We start from the raw sequence: 18,113 nt of genomic DNA on the forward strand, positions 1-18,113 counted from the left end.
GGTATTTTATGAAGCTAAAATATTAAGACTACCCTGGATTATTCATTAAACATCAATTATCATCGTCACATTTACTGTCAGATGTTTCAACATTGCTATTCTGCTCTAGGAGGGAATGTATTTTCAGGCTGGTTTCCTAACAAAGGAAGTTCTGTGGGTCACACAGTCTGGTTGTCTGTCTGTCCTCACTGATCTGGGAACCTCCTGGTTCACTCCAGCTAAAGTTTGCAGAGGGCTGGAAGTCTGTGAGCAACAAGTTTTGGTTGAAGGATAAAGTTAACCTCATTTGCAAAACAGGATGTTCCAAAATCAGATCTAATTTTCCATCATGAAAACCTCAGGCGAAAGTAAATTGATATTAACTTTAAAGGCAAACATAAAAAAAGGACTTATTATTTATCATTAAAACATCTTAAGAAGGCTCTAGAGCCCTAAAAGCAAAACTTTGATGCTGTATAAAAGAATTATGTTTCTGAGATGTATCAGTTCAATAATTAAAATAGCATCTATGAAATATAAATGTAAGATATTAATAAATTCAATTAAATTAAAACCACTGAAAGCAAATTATCTTGTAAAATATCTCTGATAGCTAAACTAGTGAGATGGAGAGAGATTAATTTAGATCCTCATTTAGGAAGTGTCTATAAATTATTATAATGCCACATCCAGTTACTAGGTTGTTATTACACTAGTGAAATACATTTGGAAGGGCTTTTAAATATTCAGAATGAAATAGAAATTAGAAAGGTATTAGAAATAATTAAAAACTAGCTGCCTTGTCTCATTTCAGCTATAATCTTATTACATCTTCTAGCTTACACAACTTCAGATTTGTAAACACCAGTACCTGGGAATCCTGTGTGGAGGAGGACAGGAGGAAAGTAAAGGCTGGGCCTTAATTCATGGCAGCAGCCGTCCTTTTGGTTCTGTGAAAACACACAGCCTTTGCTGCTTTGGTTATGCTCAGATCAAAGCATGGGGCTGTTGGGGGGCAACAGAAGGGCCATGGTGGTGCCGTGTATGCCTAAAGCCCAGGAGACGTGGTCGTGCTACTCCACAAAGTAGGCTGCTAGCTGCGTATGGAGGCCTCTGCTTGGAGGTCCATCGTTCTGGCTTTGGCTGGGGCTTGCCTCGCACCGAGCTTTGCATGGATGTGCACAGTTGTAACAGCTGCTGATGACCCCATGGCCCCCATCTACCTGTGCTCAGGTTTCACTACACTTTGCATGTCCTGCCACAAAGCACAGTTAGCCCTGGGCAGAGCAAGCTCTCCCTGATCTGCAGGAGGACTGCAGCGTGGGGATGCATGTAGGGATGATTGTGGGGCCCTGAAACATCCAGGACAGGGCATTACCAGAGGCCCTGGTGATGTGGGATACCCCCTGTGAAGGATGATGACCCAGGGGCAGAGTGAGGAACAATCTGGAAGGTGTGCACAGCCCTGCTGGGACAGCTGGGCGGGTGTACCTGGCTCTGTGACCACGCACCAAGGCCCACGGCTAGGGTTTTTTCTTTTATCCATCTTCTCTCTAATACTCTAGATAATATTTGTCACTGTTAGTACCATTATAAGGTTAATGAGCACTCTTTGATCGGACTTGTTAAAACTTTTAAGTACCTGACAATACATTTTATGTCTTTTAATACAAGCCTTATTCTCTAGCCCGTATGAGCAGCACAAGTTGTGGTGAAACAACCCTGACTTCAGTCAGGGCAGTATTTGCTAAGCAGAAGTAATAATGGAAAGAAAGGTGAGCATGCAAGGGTAGCCTCAGAAAACTGGGTCAGGTCAAGTGCCACCTTCCTCAGCTCCACCAGCAGTGACCCTGCACTGGGGCAAGGCAGTTCTCCTCACAAAGCAGATGAGTTTCCACAGGTGTTCATTGTCTTCCCAGGCCACAGGATGCAACACAGGACTCTTGACCTTCTCCTGCAGTGCTAACACCCTCACAACATATGATTAAATGTGCCTCCTCCTCACAGTACATGCAAATCAGTGATTTACCCTATTTCCAAAGCACAGCCTCAACATTCACAGGTCACTGCTCTTGGAAGCAATGGCCACAAGCCCCATCTCCAACACCAACAGCCCCACTGTAGAGCTTCATGTCTGTTTTTGTTTGTTCTTGTTTTGTTTTTGTTTTGTTTTGTTTGTTTTTAAGATGTGGACAACATTCACATGCAATGCAAGCTTCTGGCTCCTCTGGCCTGTTGTGGAACAACAAGAACACAGACTTGGGTCAGGTCAAAGGAGCAAGAGTTTATTTACTACAGGTGTAGGAGAGAAGAGAGAGCAGCAGACAAGCAGGCTCTGCTGATGTGAGCACAGTCTTGGTAAAAGGAGTGGAGGGCTTGTATGCTCTTAAAGACACCATGTGGAAGATGACAGGGCGTGAGTTATACATACCTGTTGCAAACACAAGGCCACAGGCCTGCTCAAGGACGGTCTGAGTTCTGCTTTGTTCAGTGCAGAAGTAATTTCTCATTAAGGCTACACAACAATTACTGTTTCAGGAGACAGAGTGAAGGTTCGATGAAGAGGCCCAGGTAAACCCTAGCATTTCTCCTTCCACGATTCTCCAGAGGTTGTTCGTTATGCTCAGAGTGACCCCCTGTTACACGGGAACAGAGAACTGCTACTAGTTATGATGGGGGGAGCAGTCCTTCCACCCTTGGCCTGTTGCATCAGGAAGAAAGGTGGTACAGGCTTGAAACAGTAAGGGGCAGTTGCTGCATCACACACCCAATGTGCTTGTGCTAAACGGCTTCTAGCTGCAATACTGCCTGTAATGTCTGACATAAAGGTCACTTCAGTACCTTCTGCTTAAGTACAATTGAACAATAAAAATGACTCTATAAATAGTTAAGGAAAAAGAATTATTTACATGAAATCACGTTTCCTTCCTTTCTTTGGTAAAAATTACAGAAAAAAACATCAGCTGTGAACCTCAGCATCTTGTTTCCTCTTGGTGTTCTTTTTCTTTTGATTCTGGATAAAAAGGAGTAAGAAAATTTGACTTCCATAGAAATAAATGCTGCAAGGGTTACAGCACAGCTTCTTTATTTATTGTTCCCCAGAAACTTCTAAGCCTATTAAAACAGTCTGAGATAATCCAATGAAAAGCATTGTAGAAATGTGTTTCTTTAATAAGAATCTTTTGTTCAATTTATACGCCAAAGCAAGGGATTGGATCTGAGGGCATGCTGCCTCCTTAAAGTAACCCCTGGACTGCTTTGCTAGGCACATCATAAAGCCACATACAAATGGTTCCCCACCACAATTCATCTCCTTCAGATGCCTAAAATCTTCTCTCCTGGAGAACAAACTTTTTTGCCCTCCATGGCACACATTTGTATTTCTCCAGATAAAATCTCATCTGGTGATACTATTCCCATGTTTCTAATCTCTAGAGAGGTGCATTCCTAGAAGAGAGAGGCATGAAGGAATGATATACATTAGCATAGCATAGGATAAAAGCAAAAAAGGAGCTGGTATACACGTGGACAAAGGCCTCAGGTAAGACTCCAGCAATTTTTCCAGTCCCTGCAGGAGCAAGTGGTGGTATAAACCCCAGCTGCAGTCATCTCCCTGCAGTAATGCTGTTAGTATTAAAAGTCTTAATAACAAGTGTCTAAGCAGTGGTTCTATTCCCTGTATCATAATTCAATGGATCCAGTAAATTAAACAGTCTGCCTGAAAAAAGAAGAGCAACAACAAAAGCAGTGCAACTGTTTAGACATTTCACAACGGTTTTGCTCCATCTTTTTCTTCCCCTCTTATCTGATATTCCCCCTTTCCGGGGATATTTTTGCAACTCCTTCAATGTACATTAAATTTGGTAGAAAAGTTTACTTTTAGCCCACACCACAGATGTTTCAAAGGCAGTAACTGACTCAAGTTTGTCTTGTGATGCAAACAGTCTTGTAGCTTTATGTTGCCATGGCTTCTTCAGTCTACAAAATACTACTTTTGAGAGAACATCCAGGTCTTCCATAGCCCTTTTATTTCATATGGGATGGGGGTAACCTGAAGGACAAGAAAGTGGAATCAGTTGTTAGGGAGTCTAGATAGCTGATGGCAGACTTTGACAGAGACCCACGGTATCCTCGTTTCCATTAGGCTGCCCTTATCCTGAGTCCATGTGATGCAAGCAGGAGTTTTGACATCATAATTTCACCCAGTGCTTGTAACACTGATTCACTGAAACTGTTCTGAAGACATGCTGGGTTCAGTATAGCTGGGTCAATACATGTTCCCAAGGTCCTCAACAGAATTTCTGGCTGGGGTGATGCTTGTGGCTGTAATTTTCATCTTCCCATCTTTTCCTCCAAAGCCCTAAACATGGCAGGAGGTTCATCAACTCCAAGCATCAGGAGAAAGAGGGGAAAAAAGCAAGACAAAAAACTAACCACAACCAGCACACAAACAGAATAGAGCTCCCTGTTCCACGTTGAGACCTTACACCAAATGAAAACCTCTGAAGCCTAGGTCTGACATCTGCTCAGCCTTCTTAGATTAAAAGCTTCTCACGGCTGTTGGTTAAGTAGCAATCAATCAGCCTTGAAGTTTAAGTAGTTATAGTTACTGCTCTAAGTGTGTGGGATTCCAGTTCACATTCTAGTCATGAAGAAGCCAGCAATTACAAATGCTTAACCTGAGTTTCTTTTACTTTTGCACATTGGAACATTCATATCCAAATAACCTTTAGCAACAAATTATTGAAAAGTCACAGTCCAAATTTAGGAACAGTAGAACACTGGTTGTCACTACAAGGTGAATGCATGCCTATAAGAGGGTGATATAAAAGGGTGATAATGGTACCATCCTTATCATCATGACCCCATATTATTTTCATTCCCAGGCTGCATGTATGCAAGGACAGGATGACCATACACTGGCTAACCCACTGGAAAGCTGACATTTTCTAAGTGTTCTACTTATGTGACCTAAATTACCTCTCCCTAATGTACTTTTGGCTACAACAGAAATCATGCTGAGAAGCCTCATCACAAAGAATGGAGGTTTATCAAGTACATCACTATGTTAATGCCTCCTCAGCAGGTAGACATGGAATAGACAGTCCATTGATCCCTTCTGAGGTGAAATGAAGGATCTGCCATTGTGGTATAGTAATACTAGAAGTGACTCCTAACATTGCCAAAAGCAGACACTTCCCCAGATCCTTAAACTGTGCCAACTCTGCAGGGAATGTGCAGCAATCACCAGAGATTCAGAGTTTTTTTTTTTGGTTGATTGGCTTTTTGTTTTTGCATGCATTTGACCACATACATCTGGGTGCTGATTGAACTGAGGCAGGTTTCACTTAACCACTAAAAGCAAACTGATCGCCATAAGGAAGCTTAAGCAACTTGCTCAAGTTGAGGGCATGGACAGTAGCACTGTGTGGACTAAAGCATGCCTGCATATGGATTTCCAGACCAGACCAAACCTAATAAAATGGGTAGGATAGGGTTAAACCACTGCTCAGCAGGAGCAGAGCCATGGAGGCTATTTCTGCACCTTGTCCGTTCCACCTTTCTTTACTGTGCATTGCAGTGAAGGTCCACTCCTGAAAAGTAACATCCTCTTCTTCCTTCTTTACTTACCATGTAGTTCTGCTTAGGCCAGTCTAAAGGGATAGAAGAAAGTCACCAGGATTTTTGGTCAAGCACTCTTGTATGATCTGTCCATTCTGACTGTGTTCCCCCAAAGGCAAAGGAGCCTTGCTATTTCTCAAAATGCACCTGTTGCAATGTGACATTGGACTAAAAGAACTACAGCACGCAGTCCGCTGTAATTCAGTAAACTTGCTGTTTCAAACATTTGTAAATGCTTGCAACAGTCAAATCAAACGCTTTCAGTAAGACAAAGCAAAATCCCATGTCTAAAGATGGATTTTTTTCTAAACAAGTTTTAGAAAAACAGCAATGTATCTAGACATCACGCAAGCACACCTCTCGTACTAAATCAGAATGTAGGGTCTGAATACTCCTCTCTCACACCTGTCTGACCCTCTCTGACACTTAGGAAATGCTAATAAATACCATAGTTTTTTGTTTTCTGATTTTTTTTTTCCCTTCTGTAAGGAATACAAGTTTCTGCTAGTGTGGAATGCTTCAGATAATATGAACATAAACAGAACCTGCTTTGAAGGACAAATTCTTTCCAGCTCCATTCACCCAAGCACAGAGGCCAGAAACTCAGTGCTGTTTTTTCTGTACTTCTTGTTATGAGTGTCCTACAGTGACATTCAATGAAGTTCCTCAAAAGAAACCGAAGAACTCAAATTCAGCATCTTCTGCCATTTTTCAGGGGACCTCAGACCCCTCTACAATGCCCAGGTGAATGTCTAGTTCCACTTTCCCTGAATCCCAAGTTAGAATGACGTTTCAAACTTACCTCTAGAATGCATGTCACCTGCTTTTCATGAGTGCATTTTTGTTTCAGTACGCTCCCCCTTCTCCACACACTGATATTTTCCTTCCTCCTTTATCTTCTACAACCTGCCTCCCATTGCAGACAAACTTTTCCTTATACCTGGCAGCTGCGTCCTGAGCTGTACCTTCACCAATTCCTTACACGTTAACCCACTGACGATTTGCCAACTCTGTTTCCTACAGATCAGGGGGAAATCCGTAGGGACAAGATTGCCCTGTAAAAATAAGCTTATGTCAGCTGCCCATAGTGAACCCCAAAATCCAGTGTAATGCTACCATTTCTAACAGAGCCACAAGACATGTATGCCATCTCAAAAGTTCTTTTAACAACCACAGAGAGATTAAAATGCTTTTTCAGTCCACAAACAGCATCCAATCTTTTTGTCTTACCAAAGAGGAGTTCTGCTGAAATGGCAGTCGGCAGTTTTAATGAAGTACTTCAGTTTTGGGTACACATAGACAGCAACTACAGGATGAGATCATAGCACAAGATAATGTAAACTCTAATACAGTACATTGCACCGTGCCAGCCACCCCTTGTTTGGGAATCTAAGGCTATTGCCCTCTAACAAAATAACACTTGAAGCCAAACAGCAATGCATTCTCTGTTGCTAGGTGTGCTGAAGCGCGTCAGGTTGTCTCCTACAGGTAAGTTATCTGTAAATAAAGTGTCTCAAAGGAGAAATTTTTGACGGGAAACTCTCCCAGAACCACCCAAATGATAACAGAGGGGAAAAGCATGTAGACTGAAAGAACAATCCAAGGTCGACTGGATTCTGTTTTAAAACTGCAATAGACTTGAGCTCAGGACTTATAATTTTTTCATCAATTCACCTCTGAAGCGTCCAAATGATAGCCATGAAGTGCTATGCACTTAGCACCTCCCCAAACCAACTGCGTACTCTTTTGCCACCTATTTAGACAGAGATGCTCATCTACAGGTTATCACCATACGCTGTAGAAACCCAATTATTTACTTATAAAGGGAAGACAGGTTATAGAATTCATTCGGCAGACACCATGAAAATAAAATAACTGAAAGACTGGCAAATACCAATTCAGGACAAAACATACTTTATTCTACTGTAATGTCAGAAGTACAATAAAAGTACTGCAGAAGACCATGCTAATGGGACTTTGGGGGGTTTTGAAGGACAGAAACACAAGATAATGGGGTACTACTGTACTCAGTGCAAAAACTGATTTGAGGCACAAGTACACTACTGTTTAAGCAGCTCGATTCAAGCACAGCTCTGGTATGTGATCTACTCTGTTTTCTTTCTATATGACAGCTCTATAGTAAAGCTACTTTTACATCAAATAGGCAGTAGATTCAAGTCAGGGGTGTCCAAATTGCCACTAGGCATCTAAAAAAAAATAAAAATACCCTGCACAGTCACCTTCCACATTTTAATTTCAGATATGGAGCTGTGGCAAGTGAAGAAAAGTTATTCGGAAAGATCAGAGGCCAGATCTGTTGTCTCCTTGTACATCTGTAGGTAACTTGTTTCACATTGGCCACTATTTACCCAATAAGAAAAAATAAATAAATATGGATCTTTGATAAAGAATCGTACATATCTAACATTCAAATTAATTACAGCCCTTGAGATCTTAACTTATGGCTTAAGACAATGAAAGTGTTTGGGCACCCTTGAATTAATTAACAAACAGCATTTTTGCTACAAGGCAAGCAACATCACTGTTTTAAGCAGAGCTGACCTCTACAAGAAAGCAGAAATCCAAGTCACTAGTTACTACTAGGCTGACATGTACTGCTGCCCAAAAAGATAAAAAAGTAACATCACAATGAAAAATTTCAAAGGTGAAAGAGAGTTTGAACACCAGAAGTGGCATATGAAAACAAGCTGTTTAAGTTAATCTTTTCACAAGATGCAGCTTGCGTAACTCTATGCATGAACAAACACGCTGGCAGTCTTCTCCTTTTACACAGCAGCTGTGTTTAACATTAAGAAGTTCTGGGTTTAAAGAAAGCTACTTGAAGAATTAAGATCTGCAATTGTCTGTCAACTTAATGAGATTAATAGAGAAATAATGAAAAAATTTTACTACTGAAACAGGAGTTTCCCACTGGATCCCTATCATGACAAACACAACTTCTGATTTGTAAGCAACACAAGACTAAACAGACAAGTTATTATTTTATATTATTACTATGCTTATAAGTTACATCAGTTTTTTTAAAAAAGGAAGCCAAGCAGTTTTGCCCTATTTCAAGAATAGTTTTCAATCAACATCAGTTTACATAGTGACTGTGACTTCACAAACAGGAAATGGTGACATCCTGGGGTCAAGAATGACAAAGAAAATAATGGGCTCTGTGCTACCAATCAACCTCAACAAGAATATGACACAAGGGCCAGCCCAAGCTGTACCACCACTGAACCTTTAGCACTTGGCACAAATTCGGATCTCTTTAGTTTAGCTAGCAAATCAGATGAAAAGACCGAGTCAAAAAAAAAAAAAAAAGTAGCTAAAAACTTAAGCCAAAATTGGAATATACTTTAAAAAAAAACACCTGTAATTTTAAAATAACTTTACACTGATATCAGTTTCTGCAAACTAAAAAAAGAAAATTGATCTTTCTCTAACAAAAGAAAAATCCCCCAAACATTTTCCTTTTAGCCCACCGTATCTGCAGATACATTCTCAGATCTAACAGTTATAAATGCAAGAGAGAAAAAGTTACAGCAACTGCACAACATTCTTTCTACGAACAGCTGCTGAAAGGATAGTAAAATATAAAGGAATAAAGAAAGGAAGGTTCCGTCTAAAAAAACTCTCAAAATCTTTCCCACTCTGCAGTCCATGAATCCGACTCTGATGCTAAGGTGACAGTGTATGTAAGCAGATTTTTTTTGTTGATTTTATTACTTTCGAGTTTCGAATGAAGAGAACCCAAGAAGAGACTCAAGTCTCTTCAGGAATTGTCAGACGGAACATGCTCCTCAAATCCTTCACTCTCTCGGACCAAAGCTCTTTCCAGGATAACACGGCCTTCCTTGTAGCGCTGGCTGTCTTCAGTAGCAAATTCATAGATCCAACCCAGTTTGCTGTTGCAGTTCTTGCAGCTCACATCTCGAACCATGTGGCGGCCAGTGAGCATGACCCGATCCTGAACTTCACTGTATTGCAGATTTACCACCTAACACAAACATACAGGGGACAGGGAATAGAAGGAATTAGTCTGCCTGGAGCAAAGCTTGAGAACAATAGGCATGACTGTCAACATTTTAAAAGTAGTCTGTGATACCGCATGTGAACTGAAAACTGAAGTGGAATATTCTGTGGCCCCTGAAAATCTCCTGCTTGAGAAGGTCATGCTTTTAAAGACATACTTCACAGGGCTGTATAACGACCACTAACTGAGAGAGGCATGAAATCCTATCATTAGACATGCTAGAGTGCCAAGTATGGTGTTCAACTTCAGGTGGTAAGTTCCTGGTGAAGAGTTTATAAACTGATAGTGAACCACTTCTCAGTACATCTACCCTGTTTCTAGGAACTAATACGACCACTTGTTTCCAAAAATCATAACTAAAATATTAAGATGTGGTACTTAAAATTCTTGGGAAGCTTTGAAATAATCATATAAGAAAAAGGAACATGGCTGAGAACATAAGACATTCACTTTTCATTATACATTCACTTTTTGTGTATGCATTATCTTGTCAGTTTAAAATATACTTTTAACTTGTTTGGGCAGCAACATCATAAAATCAGGATGTATAATTCACTCAAAAGTTATGTCAGAACTATATCCAAACTGACAATGCATGGCAAGATTCTAAAAGATGGGGCTGCACTTCTTCTTATGCTTTCCACCTGATTATGCCTGCTCTCTGCATCAGCTGTATGGCTCCTGACTGCAAAATATAAAAATCAGACTTCTTCTGTGATTGAAACCTACTATTTAACACACACAGAATTTCAACCCCAAGACCATGTGATTACTGGATGAGAAAGGAATCAGATGCACAGCTCTCTTTTACAGCCATACAGACTTTTACTTGCATATTCATACTACTGATGAGATTCCGCAAATACCAGACAGAAAACCCCAGACCAAGCTCAGTAAAGTGAAGACATTCTTGACACCTCTATATCAACTCTGACAACAGCCAGTGGCTAAATGGTTTTCAGTGAACACAAAACAAAAGAAAAAAACACTAAGGGTTACACGACCAGGAACTTTGTGAGAAAGCAAAGGAAGATGACTGTTTCTCACTGACTAACAAAGAAGTCAATATCAAAGGGTTAATAATTAATGCTACAACTCACTCAGGGTTATGACACACATATTTCAATCAGTTGATTTTAATCAACTTTGATAAATATAAAATATTGAACTAAACCCAAGCATTATTACCTGTAAAAGAGATTGTGGTAACCTAATTTGCTGAAATACTATTAGTCCAAAGTGTTTTAGACATGAAAAATATAATCTACACTTCTTTTCTTTCAAACTAAGTAAGTAAAAAGCAAATGCCTTTAAAACTCTGATAAACTAAAAGATACTCTTAAAATGAGTTTGAGGTTCATATTACAGAACCTGGTTTCCAAAGCTAAAACTCCCTACGTTTTGGTGATGCCACAATATTCGTGATCTTCTTTAACGCCTTTTAGTACTGCAGATAAACTTAGATACCTTGCCATTAAGAGTCAATGCCAAATTTGACTTCAAATACAATGGAATAGATCAAAAACAGTCATTACACAGCACTTTTGGTAGAGTTAAAAAAACTTCTTGGCTGACAGACTCATATCTAATTTTTCAGAAGTATTAGATCACTTCTGGCTCCTTACCAACCTTGTTAAAAAGAAAGGCTCTTCCTGTAGCCCCTGTGAAGCGAGTGGAGATGAGCTCAGAACGGTTGGTCAGAATTGTGTCGCAGTTTGCACAGGAGAACAGGCGAGTGCCACCAATATGATCCAGAAAAATTCTTCCCATTTTTAGAACTTCCTTAAGTTTATACCCAAGACCTGAAAAAAAAAAAAAAAAGTACATTTAAATAAAGCATCACAGCAAACAAAAACAAAAAAGGCCCACATATATTGCTGAATATTCTGCAAACCAATTCAGCTAATCATTGCAAAAGTTCTTTCATATATAAATTACGGAACTCACAAACTGTATTCACTTTCTCACCAGATTAGGAAACACCGAACTTAACCAAAATAACAAGTTCTTTCCCAAAATTGACCACATCACAAGTAAGATAATACACCTAGATACGAGTTAATGACATTAAATAAGGGAAGCAAGAACTGAAACTCTTTAAATATTGTGATGACATTTGCAGACCAGTCTCCTACTAGACTATATGGTTCTTAAACCCAAAAGCTTACACTTCTTCCCTATTTTCTTTTCCTCTTTAATACGATGCTGAAATTCCATTCCGGTATATATTCCCAGCGAGTCACCCTGCTTAGTCAGCACTGGGAAATGAAGTACATAGAAGTACCTTGAGTCACCAAGACAATTACAGTGTCATTTTCCCAAATAACACCCCCATCCCCTCCTTTATATTTTCTCCCTGTTTCATACATATATCACATGCAGCCACAGAATACCACCATCCTGGATGCTTTAGTCTTCTACTACAGCAGACTGGCTACTGTACTTGACACTTCAATAAATATACATAACGATTCATATACATAACACTGGATGATATTTAACTTAATCAGCTGCGTCTTTACACCAGACAGCTTTATATAAAACATTTTGAGCTGTCTAATCTAAACACAAAACAGTTTCATTTACCCAAGCTCCATTGCTAAAATACCTGAGTAACTCCCCTGATCAGAAAAACAGCTTCAAAAGCAAATGTAGGTTTGCAGTACCATATAAATAAACCCTCGCTGGTAGGGAAAATTAAAGTATCTCAACACTAAACCAACAAATTACTAAATTAGCTAGTGAGTTGACACAAAGCATATCTGACAGTCTAAAACTTAATCACAGAGGATGAGATAACACGACAAAGGAATTAAAAGGTGCTATTTCAACTGCAGAAAAGTTTTATGATTAAACATCTACAGTTAAACAATATGCCTCCATTTATGCTTCAGATGTGGACTCAAAACAGTATTTTCACTGCTTTTTCACGCACAACAACGCAAAGGAAATCTGACACTGCAATATGCACATTGTGTGGAGATTTCAGAGCAGGGGACAGTGTGCTGCTCATAAACAAACGCGTCAAATTTTGTGCTCATCAAGTTGAGTATTCTATGTCAAATGCCTTGAGAAGAACAAATACCTAAATTAAACATGTTTCAAGTTTCAGAGGCTCACTTTCTTAAAGCTTACTTCAAGGTGCACGAAGTGGTATAAAACAAGCACCCGCACACACAAAATTTCAAGTAGTTTATACATATAAAAATCATCAATCATTAAATATACTTATAAACAGTTTGTTTTCTTGCAATGTTTAACAACAAGAAGATGACTAATATTGAGTGGAGTGGTTTTAGTGTAAGCTCCTGGCATTTTAATTTGTCAAGTCACTAGCCTTCTAGACCCCATCTGAAGGATATATAAAAATTCAAAGCCATAGAATGACACTTTCCTTTAAAGGTGATACAATGCCCATCGCTCTTCCTGAAGGATAAATATAACAGGGTTTGAGTTTGATAAAATAGTTTGAGTAATTAGCTGAGCATAGTGGTGTAACTCCTTGTGGCTTGACTCAAAATACATTAAGTATTTTCCTTCAATTTTCTCTAAGCATCATACCTTTCTAATACGTGCCTTTATCTTTCATAGCAAATAATGGAGAAAAACAAAAATTGAACGATGACAGCATGCAGGAAAATCAACAGACAGCAAGTGTGAGTAAGTATCAGTCAGTCTCTAACCAGAAGAAACCACAAAAAGGAGCGATAGAAGTAATTGTTGACAGATATGCCCGTAAGGCACTTGGCCTGGCTCTATGTGCTGTTCTTACTAATTTTGGATGCTATTTTTATGTTGATTGTGTTGTGTATTAAAAACAACTAACCCATCACAAGTTACTGTAAATGTGAAATCAACATGCAAAGGGGTGTTTCTTTCAGAAAGGCTCACCCTGTCATTATTTTTAGAAGCCAACATAAAATAAAATACAGAAACATGCCTGTCTTTTACCAAGAGCAACACAAACACTAAGCTTGCTAAGTGCCAAAAACAGATCCATTACACAGACTCATCTAGCAAACCATGATATTTTGAAATAGACACACCAGAACTGTCAGAAATGCAAAGATATCAAACATCTAAAAACAAAATTCACTTAACTGCACCAAAAAACAGGAACCCAAGGCCACGGAGAATAACGTATAAATACTTAAGGGAAGTTGAGTATAATTCTTACTAGTCAAAAGTTGAAGTGACACCCAAATGTTGTATTACTTCTGATATGGCATTATGCTTTCAAGTGTTGAGTCCTAAAGAGTCCAAATGTTTAAATAAATGCTTGAATAAATCTACACAAAGACTCCAGGTCAGAAAAATTTGCCTAGAAATACAAGGCCTAAATCCCTCAATTATTTATATCACCACAAAGAGCTGAAAGGTACCTCATCATCAACTAAATGATAAAGAAGCTTCCAACGAGACTTAGGTCCTAACAGAAAGACAAGAAGAGATTTATTCACAAGGATGTGAGAATTCATGTTAAAGTTCCAGCAGAATCTAACAGGCCAACTGGTACTGGAAGAATGCACTTCGGAATACAGGACATCAGAAAGAAAATATTTTTTTGAGAAAACCGACATATTGAAAAGTTAAGAAAATGAACCTCTATAATCTGCATTACTAATTAGTTTTTTTTTAATCAGTCTTAAAAAAATATGCTCAAGATTTAATGTAATCCTATCAGAATTTCTAACATTTAGAATAACCACTGCACTCATCTGCCTCATGGCAATTTGCGGTTAAAAGAAATAACAGCCTGGAACACCAATCATTAGCTCTCCAATTTTAATTGTTACGGAATTTCTATGAATCCAAAAAGATCCAGCTGAAAACTAGTCACCTTGCATAGTCATTACATTACTGCTCACAGCTGTTAAAAGGAGAAAAATTACAAAATGACTTCAAGTAAGACAGCCTCCAAATGCTGCATTTGATTAGGAGTTTTCTAAATGAACTAACATGGAATTGTCACTTTTTCTTCATGTATAATTTAGAGAAGTGAATTTTAGCTTGGAATTACTACCCCCCCCACATGTTTTTTAGCCAAGCTACAGAACAAGTATTCACTTCTAAGACCAATGCATTAGGTACTTGCTGCATATAAAGGCTGTTCTCCCATTACATAAAAATCCTGAATCCTAAAGGGTATACTCTCTGTCCGTTGGAGAAAAACAAACAAACAAACAAACAACAGCAAAAGCACAACAGAACAAGGGAAAACAATATTCCATATTGAAAATGGAATCAGGGCTCATATTCCATACAGAAGTGGAGTGTACAAAGTCACCCAAGGTAACTGTTTTTTTCCCCCCTATAGTTTTCACTTCCCATGTAAAAGGCATGGCCATCTATTTACATTTACACATATGGAAATGACCTGAAAAAAGTCACTTGTAGGCAGCTGTTATAGGCAGTGGGAAGGCTTAAACAAAGAAAAGTCACAGGATTATGAAGCATTAAAGCTCCTCCAGTCAGGGGAGGGAAAATGCACAGGAAGTGCACTTTGCCATTCATCCACTCTCTACACTTACAGATAGTGAAAGCAGCTTCCATTTGTGCGGAGCTGGCCAAGTTTCCTATTGCCATTCACAACACCAGAAAGTGACGCTACCAAATCACACCAATGACATCAGGCTACTAGCAGAAGTTGCAGTAACAGCGGACAGAATTTCAGTTGCGCATGAAACCAAGGTCTGAGAAAAGATATTTTTTGGCCCATGCTTTCTTCTTTAAAGTTAAGCTAGGTATTTTTTGTTGGATATGTCTCTGACAACGTCCCAGTCTTCCTGCCCTCATGCAAGTTACCAAGCACAAGTCGTTAACATTAAAATCACGGATACCAAATTAAAATGACAGACTTCTTTATATCTCATTAGTGTAGGTATCTACCTACACAGTTGAATCTGTGTTAAATCTACACAGTTCAAAGAGGCAGGTACTTCTGTGAACTTCAAGAAGATGCCACTGTGTCCTAAGTCAGCATCCGGAACACCACTATCAACTTGCACCTTTGAGAGCACCTTTAGAAGAACTATCAGTGATATCTCATCTTACCTAGCTAGTAATGCTTGTTGATAAAGCATTGCTGTGACAGTACAAACCTTGATACAGGTTCTTAGTCATACTGTAAAACATTTCTTGCCTACATGCTTCTCCCAGTAAGTGCGTGGACAGTCAGGAAACATGAGCATTGTGCCTGGGTGCTATAATATGCGTTCCTAGTGCAGAGTGCTCCCAAACTTACATGTCTTTCAGTGTTGATTTTGGAAACACTGAGCAACAGCTGTAAAAGAGCCGACATTCAACAAGTTAAATTTCACCACTATCTGCACACAGAGTTCAAACCACCTGAAAAACTATGTGGTTGGTATTTGTAGTGCCTAACCTGCACACTTTCATAAGCAATAAAGAATAGAAAAGTAATGTAAAGAGTTATTTATCAACATTTTTCAAACTACAAGTCAAGGTTTTCTTGTCCCAGAGTCCACCTCTTGAAGACACAGGACCATGAGTGAGAGCTCAAGAGCGCCAGCAGGCATACACCAGACTGCAGATAGAGCAGAAGCCTCAGTGCTACTTCAGCATCTCAGATCTACAACAGAAAAAAGCTGCTAGTTAAAGGATACAAAGCTCTGACGGCCTCTCATTCTCCATATCTCTAACTAAAATAATTTTCCTTTGTACGGTGAGCAAATAAGTGCTCAATCCCCCTTGAAAAATGATGGTGTGTTCCCCTAAATAAAACATTCTGACAACGTACTTACTCTGGAACAGGGCTTAAGATTCATCGTCTCATCTCAGGAACAGGGCTTAAGCTTTATCTTCTCATCTCAAAGATGGGCAAAAGAGGAAAAGAATACTTAGCACAGCTACACAAGACTACACCTTAAAGAATCGCTAGAAAAAAAAAACAAAACAAAACAAAACAACAACAACAACAAAACACTTTGTCTTTACCTTGCCAGGTTTCTGCAGCTCACAAGTGAGGATGCATATGAAAGCATGTAGCTTCTCAGCAGGTCTGACAATCAGCAGTCCTCCAATATGACTTCCACGACTGTTAAAGCAAACAGGGCCAAGTCTCTGGCCTCTGCCTACATGCAGAATTTATTATCAGAAAGCACCACACGTAGCCAAAAGCAAAGTAAGAACAGGATGCTACACTCCTCAGAGCCACCCCCACTACCCTACGGAACTGCACGAGGAAGTTAACACAAACAAATGACTGAAGAGTCTTTGGCAACATAATGAACACAGTGCACGGCTCCCACCCATAACAAGCTGACTTTCAGCAGGAAACTGCATTGGTGCAAGTGACAGTAGTGCCGTTTTCTGTTGCAGACTGTTTTCTTCGGGCAAAGTGAAAGCTTCGTGTACAGGTAGTGTGTTTAAATACGCTAACATACGTTATACTGGTGTATGCAAACACTAACACGTGACAGCGGATGCACACAGATGGGTGCTCATTTCTAGCACAGCCCCTTTATCTCAGTGGCTCCCACACCGTAACTTACATCCTCACAATACTCTTGCTAGATAATAAATAAAAGCATTAATTTACAAGTGGCAGCAGATTCAGATTAAATTTCTTCCCCACTATTACGCAGAGTCCAAAACCAGTAACAATTTGTCTCTGTGTTTCCTGATCACCTCTTCCCCTGTGAATTACTATTTTAAGAAAGCTCTATTTCCTGGTTTTGTAATATTTTTTTCTTTACACTGTGTACATAACACGTTTGTCTGCTGATCTCTGCTGCAACTTCAACAAAGCCAAACTAATTCAGATGTTTTGTTTTCATTAATTTTAGTGCCAAAGTGGTACAAGTCTTCACCAGAAGACACCAATGGTTTAATGAGTCAAAAAAACAAATGAACAAACAAAAACAAATATACAAACACTACAGAAGTGGTGAGAAGCCAATGACCATCCCAACTACGCCCACTGGCATGAAGCTTGTCAGTGTAACTAGCTCATCTCACCAAAAGATTCTCACACCACCTGATAGATTCCTAAATGCAGAGGCTCTGAAGATAATGAAGATAAAGAGAGCCTTGCCCTCCAGTTCTCACAGCATCCAGCCACTCCACAAGGTATTTTTCAAGCTCAGCCCTGCACGTTTCACCAGGAGCTCAGCAGCTCGAGGTTTACACGCAGGTCAGATGCCAGTAAACAAACCCGAACCAGTGACCTCTCCAGCCCCTCGGCCTGCCACGACCAGCGGCAGAGGGAACGCCGTAACCCCCAACGCAGCGACGCGCAGCTCCCCGGGCCGCAGCTCCCCGGGCCGCCCCCCGGCAGGCCGCAGGGCCCGGGGCCGGCGCCCCCCTCACACAAAGCGCGGCGCGGGGCGGGCCCGGCCGGGCTCCGTCAGGGGCTCGCAGCCAACCAGCGCGGGCCCGGCCCCGCCGCCGCCCGGAGCCGGCAGCGCAGCGCCCTGACAACAAGCGGCAGGAAACAGCTGACGGGGCG

The 18,113-nt window shown here is 40.1% G+C and overlaps 1 protein-coding gene across 3 annotated transcripts in view; it reads right to left on the reverse strand.

Annotated features, from left to right (window-relative positions):
* Window positions 1–7,498: 7,498 nt before the first annotated feature.
* YPEL5 (yippee like 5) overlaps window positions 7,499–18,113 on the reverse strand; it is an 11,061-nt gene continuing 446 nt past the window's right edge. The window contains exons 1-5 of one of the 3 annotated variants that reach the window (XM_035321102.1): window positions 16,601–17,059; window positions 16,408–16,464; window positions 16,132–16,235; window positions 11,273–11,445; window positions 7,499–9,607 (exon numbers count right to left, since the gene is read on the reverse strand). In XM_035321102.1, coding sequence (XP_035176993.1) covers window positions 9,383–9,607; window positions 11,273–11,413 — 366 coding nt within the window. In that variant the 5' untranslated portion in view covers window positions 11,414–11,445; window positions 16,132–16,235; window positions 16,408–16,464; window positions 16,601–17,059 and the 3' untranslated portion in view covers window positions 7,499–9,382. Of the gene's footprint in view, window positions 9,608–11,272; window positions 11,449–16,131; window positions 16,236–16,407; window positions 16,465–16,600; window positions 17,060–18,113 lie in introns of those variants that run through there. The other 2 variants (XM_035321104.1, XM_035321103.1) reach the window with 2 other exon arrangements.

The sequence above is a fragment of the Oxyura jamaicensis genome, chromosome 3 (genome assembly GCF_011077185.1).
Source record: "Oxyura jamaicensis isolate SHBP4307 breed ruddy duck chromosome 3, BPBGC_Ojam_1.0, whole genome shotgun sequence".
Classification (NCBI taxonomy): Eukaryota; Metazoa; Chordata; class Aves; order Anseriformes; family Anatidae; genus Oxyura; species Oxyura jamaicensis.